A 23050-nucleotide genomic window follows, 5' to 3' on the forward strand; every position below is an offset into this window, starting at 1 on the left:
GTGGGACCAAGGGAACAGGAGGCCACGCAGCTTGAGATGTTCACAACACGGGGTCTAAGGACTTCAGTTCAAGGAATTTATCAGGCACCACAAGCAGGCTCCACCTCATGGGGCCACCATGGGCATGTCTGCCTGGAACAGGGTATTGGAAAAGATTAGGAAGCAGCCTGTAGGCCGCTTCATCCAGACTCACTAGAGATGTCTGTGGCGGGAGAGAGTGACAAGTGGCGGCCCAGCCCATCTCCAGGATGGGTGCTCCTCAGTCAAGCTGGATGAGATGGTTCCGCTGGGGGGAGTCCTCCGGGACTTGCACTCACATCCTGAGGCAGCACTGTGGGGAGTGGCCTAGCCACTGAGCCACAAGAGCCAAAAAACCCTGGATCTTCTATTAACAGCGTATAGTTCAGGTCTCTGGACTGATTCTATGAAAATGGATCTCTTGCCTCCTCTCTGGATGCTAAAGCAAAGTCAAGTTGTGGTTCTTGAGAAGATTCCAAAACAGGAGCTGCATGGAAGAAGTAATTTTTTCTTCCAACGAGGCAGAAATGTCTCTGTAAGAAGAACATGTTCAAAGAAAGCAGCTCCTCTCTAGCTGTGAGCTGCTGGATTCTAAGCAAACCGCGGGATGAGACAGGCGCCTCCGACCTGTACACTTGAGGTTCGCCCATGCCGCCCAGGAGGAAGGCTGGGCAGCTCTGGCCCTGCACCAGCTGCAGACTCAAAAGGTCCTCCTTTCAACAGGTAGAGGAGCATGGTCAGGACACAAACACCAAAAGAAATACAGCTGAAAAGAACACTTGGAAGAGCCTCAGAAATACTGCTACAAATATACTTAGTGAACAAGGTTCTCAGAGACGGCTGGAGGGAGCCTTGAGCTCCTTCAGAGCCCCTGGCCACGTCCAGTAACTGTCTCATGGCCCTCACAGTTACTTACGCCAATCCTTGAATTACTCAAGACAGCCATTCTGTAGAAAGGTAATCTGAATAAAGGAAGCACCCTAATATGAGCAGTCACAGTAAAGGGCTAGTTCTAGTCTGTAATGCTCAGACTACTGCTCAAAGGATTACCTGCCCCCTCCAGCCTTTAGGAAGTGGAGCTCCTCAGGGTTACTGTGTACTGGTCCGGGTCTGGAGCTAAGGCCTAAAGTTCCTGACAGAAGGGCCTGAGCCTCACGCACTTTTCTATTTCTTTAACAAGAGCAGACTTTGAACACTTATTTGGTTTGTTAACAAATATTCCTGAGATGGTCACATAATATAACACTCAGCACCTTCCAAAATTTTCTTTCCATTTTGATCTTTTAAACTAAGTGGTGTACTGAGTTCAGTATCCCTATATCAGTAATAGAGTTAATGCATCAGAACACAAAACACCCCCACCAATGTCACAGAGCCATGTGGACAGTGTCGGGGCCATCCCTACTTGCGGATGGCGGCTCGCTCCTAAGTGTTATCATGCAGACACTTATTAAAAGGGGCTTCAGAAGTCTCCAGTTTCACCAAGGAACCAGACTCAGGAAACAAAATGTTGATTATGCTGCATTTATTATTAAAACCAACAGTCAACAGTGAATGACAAACTAACTGCTCTTTTTGGTTCACTTTGGACATAAAGCCTGAAGAGGAACAGCACTGCCTTCCACACTAGAGGTCAGCCCTGGCTTCCAACTCCAGCAGCAGGCTGATTCGGAAACACATGGCAGTGACACTCTCCATCATGGGAGACACCGTCCCTTCTCTCTGGGACTTTCTGTAGTGGAGAGCACCCAGAGGTGGGCTGAAAACATCAGAAGACAGGAAGAGTCTAAAATAGTCAGACCTCAGAGGGTACTTACTACTCAGAAGTATGTACAGACATTTATAGTGCTAAAATAGGCATATCTGGGGACTATCAAGTTAAAACTTTTAAATTTTATTCCTATCAGAGACAAGAAAAAGTGAAGAGCCTACTGCTTTAGCGGCCACTAGAGCAAACTGGTGTCACCCAGATGAAGACCAGCAGCGATCAGAATGCTTCCAGGATGTCAAAGCTCCACAAACATGGCGTATTTTCTTATGCTCATTTGGGATTTCTTCTTTCTTTTCTCTTTATTCTTCATTCTCTTTTTCCAGTTTCCATTAGGTCTTGCCCCCACAAGCCACTGGGATCTTAAAGCTTGTCCCTTTCTCCTTTCCATCTCTCTTCCCACTTTTGGCAGTGGCTACAACTCGTCACAGTACAGTGACATTCAAACTGCCACTCTACCACAACTCTGAGTCTGGGGACTGGTGGCTTGGCGAACTGGGTCAGCTCATTCTGAAAACGGCAAGCAGGCAGTAAAAAGGTGGAAGCCTTGAGGCCAGAAGCTACGAACCCCAAGTCCATCACCCCCGCTAACAGACTGGCCAGCGCGGGACACGCAAGTGCCCGCGGGCCGCGGCCCCGTCCTCTCTCTGTCTTCTTGCAGACCTAACACCACCGCTACAGAGAAACTCACACCGGGAAAGCTTTCTGTCAAACATATGATGACCCTGGAACACATGACGAAGAAATTTAATGTCCTGTTACCAAGTATTCACAGAAAGCAGACAATTTAGTACCATCTAAAATCTGGAGGCAGGATACAGACTGCTTTGTGCTTGAATCACTTCTAGAACCTTGCAGTGCTGGTGAAGTGCATGAATCCCAGGGTTGCTCTCAATGTTCAAAAGATCAAAACTACTAAAGCACGCTTTAGAAAGCAAACTCTGTGAAAATACTTAAAAAAATAAAAAATAAAAAAAGATACGCTTATGAAACCTCCCTTACTTACTTGTATTGTTTTTTTCCTGAGTGGTATCTGCATCAGTGTTTGAGCTGACAGATTGACTGTCTGAATTTTTGCTGCTGTCACCTAACTTTTTAAGCCTATTTAAACGTTTATCTGTTTCTCTGAGTCCGTATTTGCTATTGATAACAGGAGCAGGCGCAGGCAGTCCCACTCTGGATTTAAAAGCACCAGTTCCCCGTCTGAAAAAGAAACAGCACAGGTTACACACACAGCATACTCACTGCCGTCAGCCTGGTTGCTGAGAGCACCTGTCCACACCAGGTCAGCAGGTGAGATGAACTGATGAGGCTTAATCACTGCAAGCTGCCAAGTCTAGGACTCTCAAAATAAATATGGAGATAAAATTAATGCCCCAAAGCCCCAGACTTAACACACTTTGTTATGACTACTGTCAATCACTTGAGAAGGTATTGGACCCTGCAGAATTTCAAGTGTAGGTAAAAATAACCCACCTGTTAATTATATCCTAGCTTTGTTCTGCATAATTTAACACTCCATTACTGAATATTGAGAATGAAGGAATTAAAAGGGAAACTAAAGAATTTCCATAAACTAAGTCATTGCTTAGAAGATAATGTTAGATACAAATAAATTCTGATGGAAATTTTATATTAGGAAGGCTAGGCTATCTTAGTGAAAATCTCATTTCTGGAGTAATGAAAACTGTAAAATTCCTCCTTTATAAAGTTACTGGATGAACATCATTAAGTTAACAAAATGTTACTAAATAAGAGACATTAAAAGACCTGTTTTTATCACTAGCTAAGAATGATTTGTAACCTGCTTTGATTATTCCTATTGTTTAGTCGCTAAGCCATGTCCGACACTTTTGTGACCCCATGGACTGTAGCCCTCCAGGCTCCTCTGTCCATGAGATTCCTCAGGCACGAATACTGGAGTGGGCTGCCATTTCCTTCTCCAGGGGATCTGCCTGGCCCAGGGATCAAACCTACCATCTCCTGCATAGGCAGGTGGATTCTTTACTACTGAGCTGAAGGGAAGCCCAAGATGGGCCATACTTACTAACAAAACAAATGATCATGGGTGGAATTATCTGGAAATTAATTTTTTAAAGTAAAATGACCATTCATCTGCTTCTCTACTTCCCTGATTTCTTCTTTTTAACTTATGACAGTGATATGTGCTTGCTGCAACCGGTGAGACCATCCATGGCTCTGCCTCCCCAAAGCGGAAGTTCCCTGAGCTTCCCAGCCATCTCCATGCGCAGAGCCCCGGCACCTGTGTTAACCACCTGCCAGCACCTCATCTGCTGCTCTGCCGCGAGCTACACACCTAGACCCACTGCTGTTTCTCCTTAAGCAAAAAGAAACCCCAAATAGGTAACATTCCCCTCAGCAAGCAGCTTTCCTCCTTGCCTCCCACCCCACCTCTCTTATCGCTGTATTGTGCACCAGCACTTCTGAACTCAGCATGTTTTGAAAGCTGTACCTTTTACAGACTAAACATACCATCATCTGTTCAGGCACTGGACGGTGATGACTGGAACCTGCAGGTGCTCTGGTGTCTGCCTGCCACCAGGACACTGCCGCTACACTGCTCTTGAAACCAAACCCATGCTAACTAGTGCTGCTTCTTCCACAGGACAGATTCTTCCACATGGAATTGACTGCCAGATAAAAGGGTGCTATTATTTTGAACAAATACTGCCAGAATAAGTTCCCAAAAGGTTAAAGCACTTTACAGCCCTACTGACATTGTGTGAGGGCTGGTCTCTCCATATCCTCACCCGCAGCACAGAGTATACTTCTCAATGTTACCAATTTGATGGTGAAAATGAATACCTAGCTATTGTTTCACTTATCTCGTTTATAGCTACCATTCTCTGTGTGGCATCCTCTATACCCCTCTTTCCTCCAGTGGAGCCTATCTTTTCTTTATGAGCTCTAGGAGCTTTCTGTCCTTGGGTTATTAACGTGGCCATATGTGTGCTTTTTCCTCCCTTCAAGTTTATCATTTATCTAACTTTTGCTTTTGACCATTCAATGTTCATACTCACCATTTCTTATACTAACTTCTTCCAGAAAATTCCACTACCAAGTTTAGACATATAAGTCTAAAATTTTTCTAATCATTTTACCTAGTTTTTAAATTTAAAATTTTAATCTATTTGGAATTTATCTTGTATATGGTATGAGATGGGAGGTGAGCTTGGTTTTCTTTCAGACCCATGATGTATTATACCACCACCTTTTATCAAAGAAATCATCATTTCCCTACACATGGTATTAAGACCTCATGCACACTGAGCTCTGCTTCAGGACTCTGTTCATGTCCTCTTATCTATTTGTTCCTATCTGAGCCAGTATCATCAGGTTTTGAACACAATTATTTCACAGTAATTTTTACTACCTATTAAAGCAAACTGCCCCTAGTATACTGCAAAATGTGATCATCAGACATACTTTCACACACTTTAAAATACTTTGGTCCTTCATATTCTTCAATCCCTCACTAGATTTTATTCTTCAAATTCTCGAGAGTTACATTTGCAGCATCTACTTATGAAAAGCATTACTACTGTGTCAGGATGGTCACTGCCCAGAAGCATGCACCCCAGGTATCGTTTGGACACTGCATCCGTGATGTCAGGGCCTTGTCAACACTGCACTCTCCCGTGTTCACCCTTCAGCAGCCAGCACACCACGTGTCCCTTCACAGTACTGCTCTCAGAGCTGGTGGGCTGGCCTCGTTTACCCTGCCTGGACAAGGTTTAACACGAGAACCATTCAGTAACTAGACGATAATAACTGAACGAGTTCCTTTGACTGGTCTCATTTTCTTGCCTAATTTCTGGAAAGGCAGAAACAATCTGCTCCTGAGGATTTCAAGAATATTCTCAGACAACCTTTAAATCAAACTCTCCAATAGTCTGATAAAAGCTGTGCCTACTGCTCCATATGAGGCCTTTCCATTTAAAAGTGATTTGCACATTTCTATTTATTCCTTGCACTAACCCCATCGAGTAAGCAGGATTAGCCCACCTGGCCTGTGAGAAACAGTCTCAGGGAGAGCTCAGCTGCCCAAGGAACATGGCGGCACCTGCGGTCCTGAGCCAGTGAAAGAGCTGCCTTGCGGCTGGTGTGGACTCCTGTGTATGCAGTTACATTTTGTAGGAAGACTCCTAAACATATTCAGCGTATCATTTACTCCATTCATTCATTCACCAAACAGTTATCAAGCACATAGTTATTACTACGTGTCAGGTACTGTTTTGGATGCTAGCAACATAGCAATAAATGAAAAAGATAAAAATCTTTGCCTTCATGGAACTTACATTCTAATAGGAAAATGACCAGAAACCACAAAATACCTTTATACCTAACATCAGTGTGTGTTTTATATACTTATTGTGAGATAAATTTAATCCTCACAGCAGTCCTATGATACCCTAGTGTTATCTCCATTTCACAGATGGTGTAATTAAGGCACAAAAGCAGCTAAGCTGCCCAAGACCACACAGCTAGTAAACTGTAGAGTCCCAGGATCCCAACATAGGGCGCTGATGTCAGGCCTCAGGTCGGGCTATGCCATGCTGTCTCTGCACAGTGGTTTAAAGCTTTGCTCGACTATACTTAAACGACTTTGTGGGTTAAAGGGTCTTTTTGTGGACTGGTCTAAGATTTAACCAATGTCTGAACCATTTTTTTTAATTTATAAAAAGATAAATTGTATCTCCCCACACTCCCAACCCCTCCTTTCCTGCCATCCTTTCAAGTCGAGGGCCCAGGAGCTGGGAGAGAAGCTGCAGGGGCTGTGCCATGGCTCCATGCCTCTGCTCTCACGACACAAGGGACCTCTGGCTGCCCAGAAAGGAGAGGAAGCCGAGCTCTGGGGAATCAGCATGTCTCCAAAGGCCGGGAGGCTGGCAGCTGGGTGTTCACAGTGAGAGAAACAGCACTACCCCCATCTGCTCCCGTGTGCGAAAAACAAGAAGCGGCGAGAGTGCAGGCTCTGAGTCAGGCTGAGCTGGGTCTCTGCACCTGCAGTGTCCCACTCTTCCATCCTCTCCCAGGACAGCCGAGAACTGAGTCCAGGAGACTAAAGCACCCGGTACCTCACACAGCACGTAAACTGGGTTCAATAAATCTACGTGTGCTCACCTGAAGAAGAATGTGTGTATATATATATACACACACGTATAACTGAATCACTGTGCTGTACAGCTGCAACTAACATGATACTGAGAATCAACTATATTTCAATTAAGAAACTAAAACAATAACAAAAACCAAATCCAGAAGTGCTCCCCGTGTGGCTATGCCAACTCAGACAAGCCTGTGAAGCTGCCTCTGTGAGCTCTACACACACGCTGCCACCAGGAGATGAGCAGTGTGGACAAGGAGTCCTGCTCAGTCAGATCTAGGGGGTTTCCACAAGGACCCGTCTCGATGTGTCACAAAAGGAAGGTCCTCATCAAGCAGTACGACTCAGAAATCGTGAAGAGCACATATATCAAAACACAGCACTTCCAGAAGACACAGCTTGGGGTTTTTAAATGGTGATCAGTGGTGAATCTCACCTGCCATTTTGGAGCAACCCCACCCTGGAACTGTATGTGTGTCTCCCACTCTCTGCTGAAGCATATTTGCATTCTGACTTACTCATAAGGGTAACAGCTGGGAACGATTTTAACATTTTAGAAGGCCAGGCACTGGTGCCCCTAAATAGTTCTGTCCTCTCTGGTCTCGCTCCTGTCTGCTGTCCTGGGTGTGACGCTACAGGACACAGAAGACTATCTCTGCCTCCAAATGATGAGGACGGCGCGCACTCATTCTCACAGCCATCAGGCGCTAATCGATACTTTACCTTTCGCAAGTGTAACACTCGCAGAATTCATTGTTTTCTCCAAAAAACCCATCTCCATAATAACAAGAAATTTCTTCTCCAGGTTCAATATCTCTTAGGGCCTTCACACATGCTGTATCTCGACCAGTTGACACAAACTGAAATAAAATGAACTCATTAAGAAACGCATACCTGAGCAAAGACAAAATACTTGAGATAAAGTATTTTTTATGCTTACCTTACAGTTAGGTCTGCAATCTGAAAAATGTCCAAAAGATAAAGTCAATTAACTGTAGATAAGATCTGAAACACGAACAATTATAGAAATCTGAAATAAGCTTTCCACATAATTTTCCCAACTTTTTTGATAGAAGTTTTTGATCTCGAGTTAAACTACAGGAAGACTTATTTTCATAAGTTTGTGCAAAAAGAATTTCCATTTCCAACCCTCCTTTAAAGGAAGACAGATAAGGTTACTCTCAGTTATCGCAGTGCTACCCAACACTAGAGCTAACACCTCGGAAATAGAGCTTACCATGGTTTATAAACGCAGCAGGACCAAGCCAGAGCTGAGCACAGTTTTTCCTTGTGGAATACATGACACTGAAGTCGTTTTCTCCATGTCTAAGCAGCATGTTCTCCTCAATTTCTGAAAGTTCGGCAATACAACCCACCAGTAATTCTATTTTGTCATTTCGTTTCCTATTTAAAATATGTGATGGTAAAAATTACTAGTAATTATAAATAATAAGGCTTCTTTTAATAAAATAAGCCTGTCCAATAAATACCAGGAATTGAGAAGACCTAGCTGTGCGTGTTTTAACTGACTCACGTTGACCGCACCTGGATATCATCTCCTCTTCCCTGGAAGCCCCACAGCCTTGCGCAGCTGCCTGATCCCTACAAGAGACCAGGAAGTCCTGCAGGCATCGTGCTACCTACACCTCTGAAGCCCCTGTGCTCTGCAGGCAGGAAGGACTCAAAAAGCCGCTGCACTGAACTCAGCTTGCTGACCCTGGAGAAGGACACAGATGAGCAGCAGTAAGAGGTCGGGAGCACCCAGAGCTGGGGTGCCAACCTCTGGAGAGCACCAGCCAAGTGCAGTGCGAGCCCGACACGCACCTATCTAGGGGCTATGGGAAGAAAGGCAAGTGGAACTGGTGAAAGTACTTTCAGTAGCATGTTTTAACCCAGTACAACCCAAATGCTAGTTCAGCAGGTCAGCAGTATGAAATACGAATGAGAAACACAATATAAAATCTGACATGTTTATCACAGCTGCAGCACTTCTCAACTCATTAAGACCAGCCACATTTCAAAAGTCCAATAGCCACGCATGACTGGTGGCCACTGTCCTAGATGGTGCAGTCCAGAACCCAAGACCTCAAACCTCACACCCATCTGCCAGGCAGGGAGCCACAAGAGCCCAGCAGCAGGCTGGGTACCATCCCACGGCAGACAGACACGCTCACTCACGTACATACACACATTTTTTTCAAGAGGCCAGGAGTCAGGCTCTTTAACGTTCCATTTTCAGGTAACTGACCCTAACATTTTTGCTACAAAAAATGTCGGGGGTCTTATAAGAGAGAAGCTACAGGTTTCTTCTGGGAGGTAAGGCAGGGAATAGGCATTCTTCTTTCTAATGAAGAAAGATATAACCACATACTCTCTTTCCTGTATGGCTTTCACCCCTCCTACCTGGGGTCAACTTCACTACATTTGTTTGAGCTGGCACACACATGTATTTTTAGCAGGCAATGTGCTCGTCAGCTTCTACACATGAAATTCCTTGGACCATTAAAACGTCATACGTAGCCTTTCTTACAGGCCTGTGAAAGACTGATTCTGGAAGCTAGGTCATCTAACCCCACACCCCTAACCGTTCAGCAGTCCCTGAGCAGGCATCCGGATTTGTCAAGAGGAAAACACAAAGCCCTTGGCTTAGAAGTAGGACCTGGTTCAACTCAGAACTTCCAGCTTCACCACCGTCCCAACCCCAAGTCACTGGGCTGAGGCGCTGGCTCTGCACTGTCTCCTTTAGGGCAAGCTCGGGTTTTATTCCTTCCCACGGCTTTCTTAGCACAGGAATGGTAATTTGAGACAGAACTTTAAGCAAGATTATTTTATGGGTTTACACTAGTGTAATAGTTACCACTCTTTCGTTGCAACTATCTTGGCTCCATTTTGTTCTGAAGAGTATCTATTACAAGGCAATATTTCAAATCCACTGTCAGTTGCAAACATTCGCAAATAAATAAATACCTAAAACGGAAAAAAAATTTTGATACTTACTTCACACTAAATTATTTACCTTGCTAGACTCTCAGAATTATAAAAGCAAACCACCACCACCAATGAAAAAATTTAAGATTAAGTCACAAGTATTGTTATTTTAAAATTTCACATCTTTGTATACTTGGTGACTTGGCTATGTTACTCTAATAAAAGTTCACAGAAGTTTCACTTCTAGACAACAAAGTTTTCTCTATGGATAGTCATAAGTTATCTAATGTATTATTAGACCTTCATATTAATTAGTTTTATGAAAATTGGATTTAAAATTTCAGTGTTCACTAAAATTTACATTTTAGTTTCCTTTAATCTTATCCAAACAGATAAACAGTATTAATTCTTTCAATAAACTCACATGTTCCTTGAATAATTTCTCCTGCATTTTGTTCTTGTTGAGAAAATAGTGCCGTGCCCATTCTCCTGAAGTCAGACATTTGAAGGCTTTCTCCAAGTGCTCATCTTTCTTAAAACGTTCAATTACTTCTTTGAGTTCTTCCTGCCTTCCTTTAATAGGCCGAAATCTGAAAGAAATCAAAACAACGACTTTAGTTATCTTCCATCATCCCTGGGCCACTGTTAGTTAAAAGATTTTGAGAAAAAAGTAACCTAAAAACAACAGCCAGGCCTAACAAGAGAACAATAAGTAGTCTGGATAATGAGTACTAAAGTAATACTGATCACCAAGAAATATAACTTCCCTTCCTCAAACTGTACTTTAGTATTTTTATTTCACTGTTATCTCATTAACCAAGAGGTGACCAGGTGACTCAAACGAAAGCTAATGCAGGCTTTTAACTGTCGCCTAATTCGGGAGGCACAAAACGAGAGATTCTAGGACACAGCTCATCTAATCGAGTTGGAAGGACAAGGATTTTTTAAAACATGCAGAAGCAAGCCAGAAGAGTGCAGGGCACTGAGCTTTAGAAGAAGGATGAAGTAAACAAACTTATGCCATAAACAAAAACACCCTCCGTTTACAGTTAGAAAAAACCCAAACTAAGCAACCTGACAGGTCCTAAAACACACTTGGATGGATGTTCTACCAGCCACGTCAAAGGAGTCTGTGATAACTGCATTCCAAGAACAAAAAGCGTGCAAGGGTACAACTTGAGAGGTGGTGCTGCTGTGGTGGTGATGGAAGGAAAAACTGCTGGGGCAAAATTTCAGAAGGCATCTACGTCAGCTATGACGACTTCAGAACACTACATGGCCAGGCACGTCAAACACACGATACAATCATGGCCCAAGTAAAATTTTAGTTTTACTCATTTTAAAGCTATGTTCTCAATAAAACGTGCACTATGATTAAAAGTTCTTGGAGCTTAACTTCAAAATTTCTTCTCATGTTAATGTAGTTTATTTTTCAAAATAAAGCTTTTTAAAAAATCAACAGCCAACAAAAAAAAGGAATTACAGACTGCTCTTCAAGTAAATTACATTAAGATTCAGTAAGATTTTAAGCCACAATATTTCACCAAGGATTATTTTCAGGTGCTGTGCATACAGGTGCTATGGTGAAAAATATAAGCTAGAAGACATGGCTACTGTTCTACGGACACTTTTGCTGGGACTGAAAGATATATCCATGCATCAAACAGAAAAGCAAGGATCAATGTGCAAATACACATTAATGTGGTACAAACAACACTGCTGTGGCACTTCCAAGTGTAGAGATTATACCTAAAGCGTGGTTTGGGGCTGACACTGATACGGACAATGAAGAAAGTGGTGAATTGAGATTTCTAAAGAAAAAACAGACTATCACTAGAGACAGGAAGGAATCAGGAAGAGGAAGGCAAAGGAGAGAAATTCTAAGCAGAGGACCTAAGCAGAAATTCTAAGGCTTGATTCAAAGAGATGACCAGGGCTGAGGGAGTCAGCCGGCGAGCAACAGGACAAGGAATGTTATAGAACAAGGAAGGGGGAAGATGCGAGGAAGAGAATAGGTATAATACAATTTACTGGGCAGGATCTTCAGAGGCCTTCAGGTGGGTGAGCACACTGACACCTCTAGAAACTCATGAGCCCCAGACTTCAGGGTTAGGAAGCTCTCGCGACTCCTAATACAAGGATCCAAAGGAGCTCTAGAGATAGCACATGAACAAACAGTGCCCTATTTTATTTCCCATTTCAATCAGTTAGCACACCAGCCCTCACAGACAGATGAGCGGAAGTCCTCTGGACAATTCAGAATGTCTTTAACTAGACTGTCAAGACTATGGTGTCAGGGGTCACTAAAGCACAGATGTGCAGAACTGTGATGGTACTCAAGCTTCCACAGTTGCAGTGTTAAACTACTCTTGAAGTGCGGCCACCACAAGTGATTTTGTCAACACTGGGTTTCACGAAGAAACCCAAACTAAACCCTTCTGGCTGCAACCCTGCACTATGGGATTATGTGCATATGAAGGACAGATAAGACCACTCAGCAGCTGTTAGCTGAGGCACACCACTCCAGGCAATACCAAATGACGGGGAACAGAAACTCACATTTTGCACAGTAAAGAGAAAAGTAAAAGTTCCCTGTGAGCAATAATACATGATGTTAAGTGATGGGGCCACAGCAATCTTTACATGTTCAATGCAGGCCTGACCAATGGTGATACCTGTAAAGTAACTGCATGGCTGCACACATCAGAGTCAGGACTATATTCACCTCAAAATCTTAAGAACATGACAAAAAATAAGTCACAGACCTGGAACAGACACCAGCTACTCCTGCTCTCCACTTTCTGAAACCTTCTATCTAAAGACACCTGATCCTTTTGTTTACTCTTTGCTTGTGATGGAAACCCTGAATACTCATTGGAAGGACTGATGCTGAAGCTGAATGAAACTCCAGCATTTTGGTCATCTGATGAGAACAACTGACCCACTGGAAAAGTCCCTGATGCTGGGAAAGATTGAGGGCAGAGGAGAAGAGGGCATCAGAGGATGAGAAGGCTGGATGGCATCACAATGCAATGGACATGAGCTTGGGCAAACTTCTGGAGATGGTGAGGGAGAGGGAGCCCTGGAGTGCTGCAGCCCATGGGGTCACAAAGAGTTGGGCACAACTAAAGAACAACAACACGACGCCAAACCATCAATATGCTAAACACACACACAGCAACCACCTGTTGAGTTACTAACGCTGTACCTTCCACACAACCTATGACTTTCTTTTCTGCTTTCCTGACTTCTACTGCCTCAAACACAAACAAAACCCCCTAAACTATCCCTTGCTGCCCACTGGACAAGAATCTCCATTTTACTTAAAATGTAATTTACAGTCAAAACTTACTGTCATATTTGGCTGCTACAGGCATATGACAGTAAGTTTTGACTGTAAATTGGTGGTTCAGACGGTAAAGCGTCTGTCTACAATGCGGGAGACCCGGGTTCGATCCCTGGGTCGGGAAGATCCGCTAGAGAAGGAAACGGCAATCCACTCCAGTACTACTGCCTGGAAAATCCCATGGACAGAGGAGCCTGGCAGGCTACAGTCCATGGGGTCGCAAAGAGTCGGACACGACTGAGAGACGTTCCTGTATAGGCATGAAATGATAGTGATGAAAAGGAGGAAGAAAATGCTACTGGGTGCAGACAGGAAGGGGAATAGACAGCTGTTTTTGATAACCAGATAGAACATCAAAATCACCTGGCTGACAGTTCAAGTTAAATCCCATTATAATAAAAACTGTGAGGAAATAAAAATTATTTAATAACAAGGCTGTTACAACTATCAGGTCCAGAGCAAAAGGCATGGGGGATCTTGGAAAAAATTAATTTTCTATTATTGAATAGAAAAATATAAAAAAAGAAAGAAAAGAAAAATATGCTCTGTCCTCTCCTTTATACAGTCACGCTAAATCTCCCATATAAACTGGATAAAGCTATTCTACACCATGGCTCCTAAAGGTAGAAGAAAATTCAGATGATCTAAAAAATAATGTCTGGCTCCACAAATGAGAAAAATAAGGCCCAATGAGGGCCAACTGCTGGAAGGAGGGGCCTGTTACCCAAGCTTTTCTTGGCCCTGCTCTCATCTGAAGCATGGGCGCCCTCTTGTGTGCCTTCACCATGAGAACGGGCTCTGACTTCTAGCTGAGCACCAGCACCAAGCCCCGCCCGAGACCGCGCCTGCCGCCCTGACAGCACAGCCTAAGGAGTGGAAGCAAGCTGTGTATGGAGCGGCAGGCGGGGCAAGGCAGACAGGTCTTCAGCGTTTCCAAATCAACATGCCCCTCCTCCCTCTTAATATGACATGTGCAACTTTCAATAAACCAAACATTTATTTTTCTCTTCCCACACTTCTCTGATCCCATGGCCGGTATAGGAAATTTAAAAATACGGCATTTACAATTATTTACTATTAAAAGGGGCAGGGGAAAAACATATGAATTCACACTCCCACACACCTGTTCCCCACTCTTTCCAGAGACTGACTTCCCAGGTTTTCCTGCTATTTGGTTTTTCTGTTTCCAAACCCAAGAGGCCACTGTGGCAATGAAGAAAAGCTGCAGGTGGGTATTAGCTGCACTACTGCCCTTCCAATGTAAACCAAGAGCTGACTGGAGGGAGGGAAAGAGGAGGGGCACAGAAAAAGGGAGCGAGGGAAGGAGGGAGGGAGAGAGAGAAACATGCTCAAATATTTAAGATAAAAAATAAACCCGTGAGGCAACATCGTGACCACATTCCCCCTCTCAAGAAAGTTTAACTGCAAACTGACATTCCAAGATGCTGGGGGGCGAGGGGGAGTTCCGCTAGGACAGCTCTTCATTCCTTCTTGACCTGAAAGTAAACAACAACCAGAAACATACCTGGCTGAGTCCTGCAATCAGTGCTCAGCTAATCCCATGGAGTGCCTCCTGATCTTTGGATGAATGATTTCTCTTAAAATTACCCTGTTATGGAGTACAAGTGGTTTTTTAAATATAGCTAATACTAAAGACCAAATTTTCAAAAGGTTTGCAAAATGTTCTACAAATCTTGTTTACGCTGACACCTCCAATTACTTAACATAAAAGAACATTATAATGGCTGAAACAAGTTAGTTTGTATCTTATTACTATTTGTAATGCTCTCTACCTACCTTACAGGGTTGTTGTGAGAAAAACTGTCAGATTTTGAAAAATGCCTTGAGCTCCTCGGAGGAAAGGCGCTATATAAATGCAAAAACAAACAATAAAAAACTATTTGTATAATTTGCATCTGTAATTTCTAAACAGACTTACAATAATAGATGTAGCAGAAATCCATAACATGCTGTGATATCTAACAACTTTAAGAAGCCACAGGTTGGCTCAAAATGATAAAAAAGGCCAGGAAGCTAAAATTCTTTCCTTCCCACAAAACATTTTATCCTTGATTATACTAAGTTAAGAGTTCAAAAACTTTCTTTATGCTTTCCAGTCAAACACTTGATATTAAAGTGACATTTAAAGTGATTTATAAGTTCACATTCAACAGTGGATACAAATGATAAAACAGTGGATATCAAATATATAAATAATGAAAAAAAATCAGATGGTTAGTGTAGTGGAATTAGGTAAGTGAGGAGTGCACAGGCGGAAAGTCTGTGCCCTACGAGGACTCTTCCTGTTTCTTCACAATGTGATGTCCCCTCAGCTCCTCAGGATACTGTGAAATCACTGGTCACACGGCCTGAACAATGGGGCATCACTGACAACACCTATTCCTGATTCACGACCTTCATCTCTCCACTAGCTTTTTAAAAATCATTAGAGGTATTACTAACAACTCTATTTTCTAGTTTAAAAGATGAATTTAAATTTTATAACTGACAAAAGTCAACTAAAAACATTTCCTGATAAATTGAAATTACTATTTTGCTTATGCTATTTCTAGGCATTCATACCACAAGTCTGGATTGCCTTGTTAGTAAATACAGGGACATGCTAAGGTTAAAATATAACCAATTCATAACATATCCAGTTTGGGAAAATCTCAAATAATTAAACATCTACTGTTTCTGAACAGTATCACTGAAGGTAAAACTGAAGTAAGTAGAAGGGAGGAAGAGGGCATAAAACCAGAAAAACTAAAATCAAATCACAGATCAATAAACATGAGAACAAAGAAGCCACTTATTGTAAGTAACAGATAGCCTGGAGAGTTAAAATCCAAGTTCCAATCACAACCTCCAGTCACTTCTTTGCACCTCAAAGAAAGAGAAGTCCACAAAAAACTAATGATTTCAGAAGTATACGTGATTATTCGAAGAAAACACTGCGAAGTTTCCTTACTGCCTATAACATAACTTTGAAAACCGTGTAAGTGGCATTCTGGCAAATTCTCACTCAGAAGATAAAGAACTAAGTGACAGCTTTATTTTCAAATAGTCCCACTAAGAATGAATGAAGGCCTCTACCAAGGCGGCGGCAGCACGCCGTGCTTGACACAGCGGCACTGACCGCTCGCCGCACTGTAAGCGGTGACCCTGTCACTGGGCCAACGGAGTCTAACTGGGGGCAGCAGCATTAGCTACAGCATCAGAGGCTCTTTTAGAGCTATTTGAGTAGAACCAAATGAAGCACTGGAAAATAGGAACCTGGGGCACTTGGATACAGTAAGATTTAAAGTTATAATAATATTATCTGTGTGGTAATCCTAAACTTTACATTTTAGGACTACATGTCTTAAGATGAGTCCCAGAACTACTGCTAAGGGGTCTCTTTCCACTTAGCACATGGCGACAAGGCTCAGCAGGCTCGATGGTTTGGGACTTTGCTTCCCAAGTGTAACTGGGAGTTTGTGACAAACGGAGACTCTCAGGCCCCACCTCAAAGCTACTGAATCAGAACCTGCATCTTAATAAGGTTCCCAAGTGACTCATATGTAAGCTGATTATAAGCAGCAGTTGTCCAGGACTTTCACAGAAAACATGAGTTATTTACTGTTACGGAAACCAGTAACAGGTAACTCTTCAGCCTTGGGGACAGTCAAAGCATGAGGGCTTCAGAATACATGGAGTTCTTTCCCAAGCCATTAAAACTTTTGTTGTAATTCTGATGGAAAACTTTCTAAAAGTGGTTTATATGCTTCCATATTTCAGGATACAAGGCATAATAAACATAATCTGTTTCTTGATGACTCCAGGCCGTAATTACAGGCCTTTGAGGTAATATTCTGAATGCCACTAGACTACTGGGTCAAACAGCGAGTGTATCACTTTTTCTTCCAGGCTAACCAGTGAGTTAAATACTACTAGGACTCTACTAGCAGGAGAATGAGCCCTGGCCTCTTATGTTCACTGGGAAATAAGTGATACGGACTCAGAATAATGCAAGCCAGATTTTAGTTAGGCACTAGGGCATCCAATCCTGCTGATTTTAGGAAATCTATGTGCCCCTCTGATGGCAGGGAACCAGCTAAATAATCTCAAGTCCATTCCAAATTTCACTTCATTTTAGGAAGTAAAGATACATGATGGCAGGAAATTACATGAAAATATCAAAGGCATGTTTTAACCGGAATTACTTCTTTGGGAATTTAGAATATAATTTATAAATGAATTATCTGGTTTTAATTGTTAACAAGGGACAGAATTAAAGAGGAAGAAATGAACACATGACTTTCCTCTAACCACCTGTCCCCAACTAGTTACTGGTGACCATCTGCCTGGTGATCCAGTCCCTCCAGGGCTGTCCCTGACATGGCAGCTACACAGCATCACGCTGGTATGACGCAGCCAAGAGTGAGCAAAAGTCCAGAATTTGCTCCACATTCTGAATGAACCCCCACTGTCCTGCTTTTCCACCAGATTTCAAAACCCTCTGGACATTAAGAGGCAACAAAAAGTTGTAAAGGTCTGACTTCAGTGCTTGGCGGCAGTTAATTATGAAATTATCAAAGGGTCTTTTTGGGAGCAAGATGATGTTTAAGACAATTAAAGAAATTTTTAAGGGTGACAGATGTAAAGAGTTATGTAGTATTTTATATCTGTGGCATGTGATATTCAATAAAGCAGTTACAGATTTATTGGTATTTTTTATCTGCATACTGAATATAAGCACGTCTTTACTTCTAATGACTAGCTGAGTCTCAAAGATAAAACATAATGGTAAAACTCCCTATATATAGTAACAATTATTTAAAAGAAGAAAAGTTTGTAATAAAATCATGAAAAAAACTGATGCCACCTAATTTAAGTAGGAAAAAAAATCATCCACATTTTCAAGATTGTACAGGATGCATATAAGCTATTTCTTTCAGCTAAGATAATTCTCATCAACATCTAAAACAGAATATAAAGATATGCCTCCAACTTTATATTTTAATAGAACCATCTCAAGATAAAATAAGAACACAGAATTAAAACACACAGCTCTTGGAAGCTTTTGTTCCTCTTCTTGGCTCACACTTGGAAAATTCTTCTGCAACAAAAACTTTCCTTTAACGTCACTTTAAATTTTGACTTAAAATTAACCATCTATTTTCTCAAGTTCAACGACATCATCTGTTCCACTCAGAATAAAGACTTAAAATTACCTAGTATTCATTTTGTGTGTTTGAAAACCTAAATAGGGATCAAGAACCAAACTGGTTGCTAGGTCATCATTTTCACAGAGTTCCTTGGCAGACATTCCAGAAGATGGTACATATCGACTCTGTCCTTCAAAGCCTGAATTCCCATTACCTGTGAGAAGAAAAGAGAAAAAGTAACTTGCACTGAATACTACTTAAATCTACCTTAAAAACCTTTAGCCTCACTGCCCATTCAAGTTAGTAATTAAGAATTAAAACTGCTACTTCAATCAATTTTACCAATTAAAAACTGAGTACCCTTTGCAAAAACAGAAAAACCAAATGCAGTACATTAACTCAATTATTGAGAACATTTTCGTTAGATAATATTATCAAGTTTCCCAAGAACAGGGTCTAGATAGCTGTGATACCCTGGCTCAGATACCTTACTTGCCCATCCAAGGAAGAGCTGAGACACAGGAGACCGGCAGATGTTCGTCACAGTAGCAAGACAGCATCAAGGGCCACTGCAGACGGGGCTGGGGTCAGAAGGAAACAAGAGGAGCACAAGAGCCCTCTACAAGAAGTGCCAGAAGGGCAGATCTCAAAGGAGCCAGAAAGGAACATCACGGTGTTACACCTTCAGCTTCCTGCTTTTGGGCCAGATGTGTGATTATCATCCCCACTATGCAGGAAATTGAGGCCCAGAGGTTAAGAAACTTGCCTATGGTTACAGAGCCAGGTAGCAGAAGAGGGGAGAGAGGTAGAGAGAGACTGAGAGGCCTATTTCTAACTAACCTGCTTGAAACAGATTTTGAAGGAATGGATAAAAATAGGGAAGTGACTGAAAAAGGTAACTAAAGTAAATGGGTTCAACCGTGTAAAAAAAAACAATGTAAAGAGAGGAAAGGAAGACTAAACTTGTACGGCTGAAGCTTCCTCAGTGCTGACTTAGGTCTGATGTACATGTCACTGAGTCTTCATGGAGCCAGCACATGTAATTACAGAGGATACCAGCAGTGTAACTTTAAGCCTCTCAAAATTAAAAGGTGGAAGCATGAGAGACAAAGCGAGAGGTCTAACCATTTCATTCACTCTTCCAGTAAGTAAATAAATAAATAAACACTTACATGTAAGTCCCTGGCAAAGAGTATTTGTTTTCAAGTCAAACTTTTGCATGTAGGTATGTGTACAACTATCAAAGTTGTTACATTTTCTATAACAGCTTTATTAAAATTTAATTCACATACAAGTCACCCATTTACAGTATACAATTCAGAATATGGTTTTACACATATTTACAGAATTGTATAACCATCACTGCAATCAATTCTGGAACATTTTCATCACCCCTAAAAGAAACCCCATACCTACTAGAAGTTACTGTCCATTTTTCCCTCCCACACAACCTCCGGCAACCACTCATCTACCCTGTGGATTTGCCTAGCTCTGAAAATTTCCCATGGATGGAATCATACGACATGCTGTCTTCTGTGACTGACTTCCACGCTGTACCACGCATCAGTACTTCATTCCTTATTAAGGCCAAAGAATATTTCACTGTATGAATAGACCACATTTTGTTTTTCATTCATCAGCTGATGGAAACACAGGGGCTGTATCCATTTCTGGCTATGATGAATAACGTTTCCATGAACATTCAAGTAAAGTTTTTGTGAGTACATATGTTTTCCAACTCTCTTAGGTACATATCCAGGGGTGGAAATTGCTGGGTCATGTGGTAACTCTATGCTGAACCTTTTGAGAAACTGCCAGACCGTTTTCCAAGTGGCTGCACCATTTTACGTTCCCAGAAACAGTGTATGAGGACTCTAAATTCACCACATCATCACCAGCACTCGTTACTATTTGTCCTTTTGATTTCAGACATCCTACTGATTGTGAAGGGGTACCGCTATGGTTTTGATTTGAATTTCCCTGATGACTAATGATTTTGAGTATCTTTTCAGGTATTGGCTATTTGTATATCTTTGAAGAAACGTCTGTCTATTCAGATCCCTTGCCCATTTAACAATTTAAATTGTCTTTTATTATTTACTTGTAAGAATTCTTTTTAAAATTTATTTGGCTGTGCTGGGTCGCTGTTGCTGTGTGAGCTCTTCTCCAGCTGCAGGGTATGGGCTTCCCAGCGATGGCTTCTCTCGTGGCGCACACGGGCTTCGGTAGTGCCACACATGGGCTCGACGCTTGCAGTTCCTGGGCTCTCGAGCACAGGCTCAGTATTGTGGCACACCACCGTAGCTGCCCCACCCCATGCATGTGGAAGCTTCCCAGGCCAGGGATCAAACTGTGTCTCTTGCACTGGCAGGTGGACTCTTTACCACTGGGCCATCAGGGAAGCCCACAAGAGTTCTTTATTCTGGATACTAGTCCTTTACCAGATATGTGATTTGAAAACATTTTCTCCTGTTCTGTAAGCTGTCTTTCCACGTTCTCGATGGTATTCCTTAAAATCTGCAACTTCAGCGAAATTCACGTTATCCTTTTTCTTCTGATCCCTGTGCTTTTAGTATCATATCCAAGAAACCACTGCCTAATCCAAAGTCATGGAAACTTACCCATGTGTTTTCTTCTGGGGGTTTTATAGTTTAAGCATTTAATCTAGGTCTTTGGTCCATTTTGAGTTAATGTTGCACATACGATCTGAGGTTCGATCTAACTTCATTCTTTTGCATGTGAGTATACAGTTTGGCCAGAACCAACTGCTAAAAAAACTATTCTTTTCTCACTTAATTTCATTCACTTCTGTCAAAAATCAATTGACTACAAACATGAGGGTCTTCTCTGGATTCTCAAATCTATTTCATGAATATACGTCTATCCACATGCTAGTATAATGCTATCTTGATTACTGCAGCTTTGTAGTAAGCTCTGAACTGAAAAGTATGAATCTTTCAAGTCTGAGTTTTTTGAAGACTCTTTTAGCTATTGTAGGCCCCTTGAATTTTCTTAAGAGATCTAGGATGGGCCTGTCAATTTCTACAGAGAAGCCAGTTGAGGTTTTGATAGAGATTACATTCAATCTGTGGGGCTTCCCTGGTAGCTCAGCTGGTAAAGAATCTGCCTGTAATGCAGGAGACTCTGGTTCGATTTCTGGGTTGGGAAGATCCCCTGGAGAAGGGATAGGCTACCCACTCCAGTATTCTTGGGCTTCCCTGGTGGCTCATATAGTAAAGAATCCATCTACAATGCAGGAGACCTGGGTTCGATCCCTGGGTTGAGAAGACCCCCTAGAAGAGGGCATGGAAACCCACTCCAGTATTCTTGCCTGGAGAATCCCACGGACAGAGGAGCCTGTCCATGGGGTCCCAAAGAGTCGGCCACGACTGAGCGACTGAGCACAGCACACAGTTAATCTGTACATCATCTGGGGAGTATTACCATCTTAACAATATTAAGTCAATCAATGAATATGGGATGTCTTTCCATTTACTTAGATCTTTAATTTCTTTTCAATAAGGTTTTATAGTTGTCAGAGTGTAAGTTTTACACTTTATGTTAAATTTATTGCTGTTTCTGATGCCATTATAAATGAAACTGTTACTTTTATTTTTGGATTCTTTATTGAAAGTGTATAGACAGACAATTGATTTTTGTATACTTGTATCCTGCAATTTTGCTGAACTCATTTATTCTAATATTTTTGAGGATTCCTTAGGACTTTCTATATACACAATCATGTCATCTTCAAATAGAGATTGTTTTACTTCTTTTCCAATGTAGATGCCTTTAAGTTCATTTTCTTGCTTAACTGCCATAGTCAGAACTTCTAGTACAATGCTGATAGTGATGAGAACAGATAAATTTCTGTCTTGTTCCTGACCTCAGGAGAAACCATCCACCATTATACATGACATTAAGCATTATCAGGTTGAAGAATCCCTTTCTATTCCTAGTTTGCTGAGAGTTTTTATCCTGAAAGGATGTTGGATTTTGTCAAATGCTTCTTCTACATCTATTAGGATAATAGTATGGTTTTTGTCCTTGATTCTATTGATATGATTGATATCACATCAGTTGATTCTCAGACATTAAACCAACCTTGCATTCCTGGGACAAATCCCACTTGGGCATGCTACAGAACTCTCTTCAACTGTTGCTGGATCTGGCTGACTAGTATTTCACTGAGGATTTCTGCATCCATATTTATTAGAGACATTGGTCTGCAGGTCTCCTTTTCTCATGATGGCTCTGGTACAAGGATAATACTGGCCTTTTCTGTGCTGGTAGTGCTTTCTGTTTTTTATTTTAAATTTACTGATTCAATCTTCTTTACTTGCTTTATAGGTTTATTCAGATTTTGTATAAATTTCTTTCTAATTCAGTTTCAGTAATTTATTACTTTCTATAAATCTGTTCACTTAATCTTAGCTATTTTATTTCTTGGTATACAGTTGTTCATAGTAGTCTAATTCTTTACATTTTGCTAAGGCAGTAGTAATACCCGTCAATCCCACAGCCTCCAGAAGAATTGTTCCTTTCAAATTGTTGTGTTAGAGAAGACTCTTGAGAGTCCCTTGGACTATAGGGAGAGCAAACCAGTCGTAAGGAGTTCAGTTCAGTTGCTCAGTCGTGTCCGACTCTTTGCGACCCCATGAATTGCAGCACACCAGGCCTCCCTGTCCATCACCATCTCCTGGAGTTCACTC

The 23050-nt window shown here is 41.9% G+C and overlaps 1 protein-coding gene across 2 annotated transcripts in view; it reads right to left on the reverse strand.

Moving 5' to 3' along the window:
- The window catches only part of KMT5B (lysine methyltransferase 5B), a 58346-nt gene that overhangs the window by 8995 nt on the left and 26301 nt on the right, over positions 1–23050 (reverse strand). For both annotated transcript variants that reach the window (XM_018043198.1, XM_018043200.1), the window contains exons 3-10: positions 18405–18552; positions 14986–15054; positions 10267–10432; positions 9772–9881; positions 8152–8318; positions 7855–7874; positions 7638–7774; positions 2793–2989 (exon numbers count right to left, since the gene is read on the reverse strand). In XM_018043198.1, coding sequence (XP_017898687.1) covers positions 2793–2989; positions 7638–7774; positions 7855–7874; positions 8152–8318; positions 9772–9881; positions 10267–10432; positions 14986–15054; positions 18405–18552 — 1014 coding nt within the window. The remainder of the gene's footprint in view (positions 1–2792; positions 2990–7637; positions 7775–7854; positions 7875–8151; positions 8319–9771; positions 9882–10266; positions 10433–14985; positions 15055–18404; positions 18553–23050) is intronic.

Source organism: Capra hircus, chromosome 29, assembly GCF_001704415.2.
Source record: "Capra hircus breed San Clemente chromosome 29, ASM170441v1, whole genome shotgun sequence".
Lineage (NCBI taxonomy): Eukaryota > Metazoa > Chordata > Mammalia > Artiodactyla > Bovidae > Capra > Capra hircus.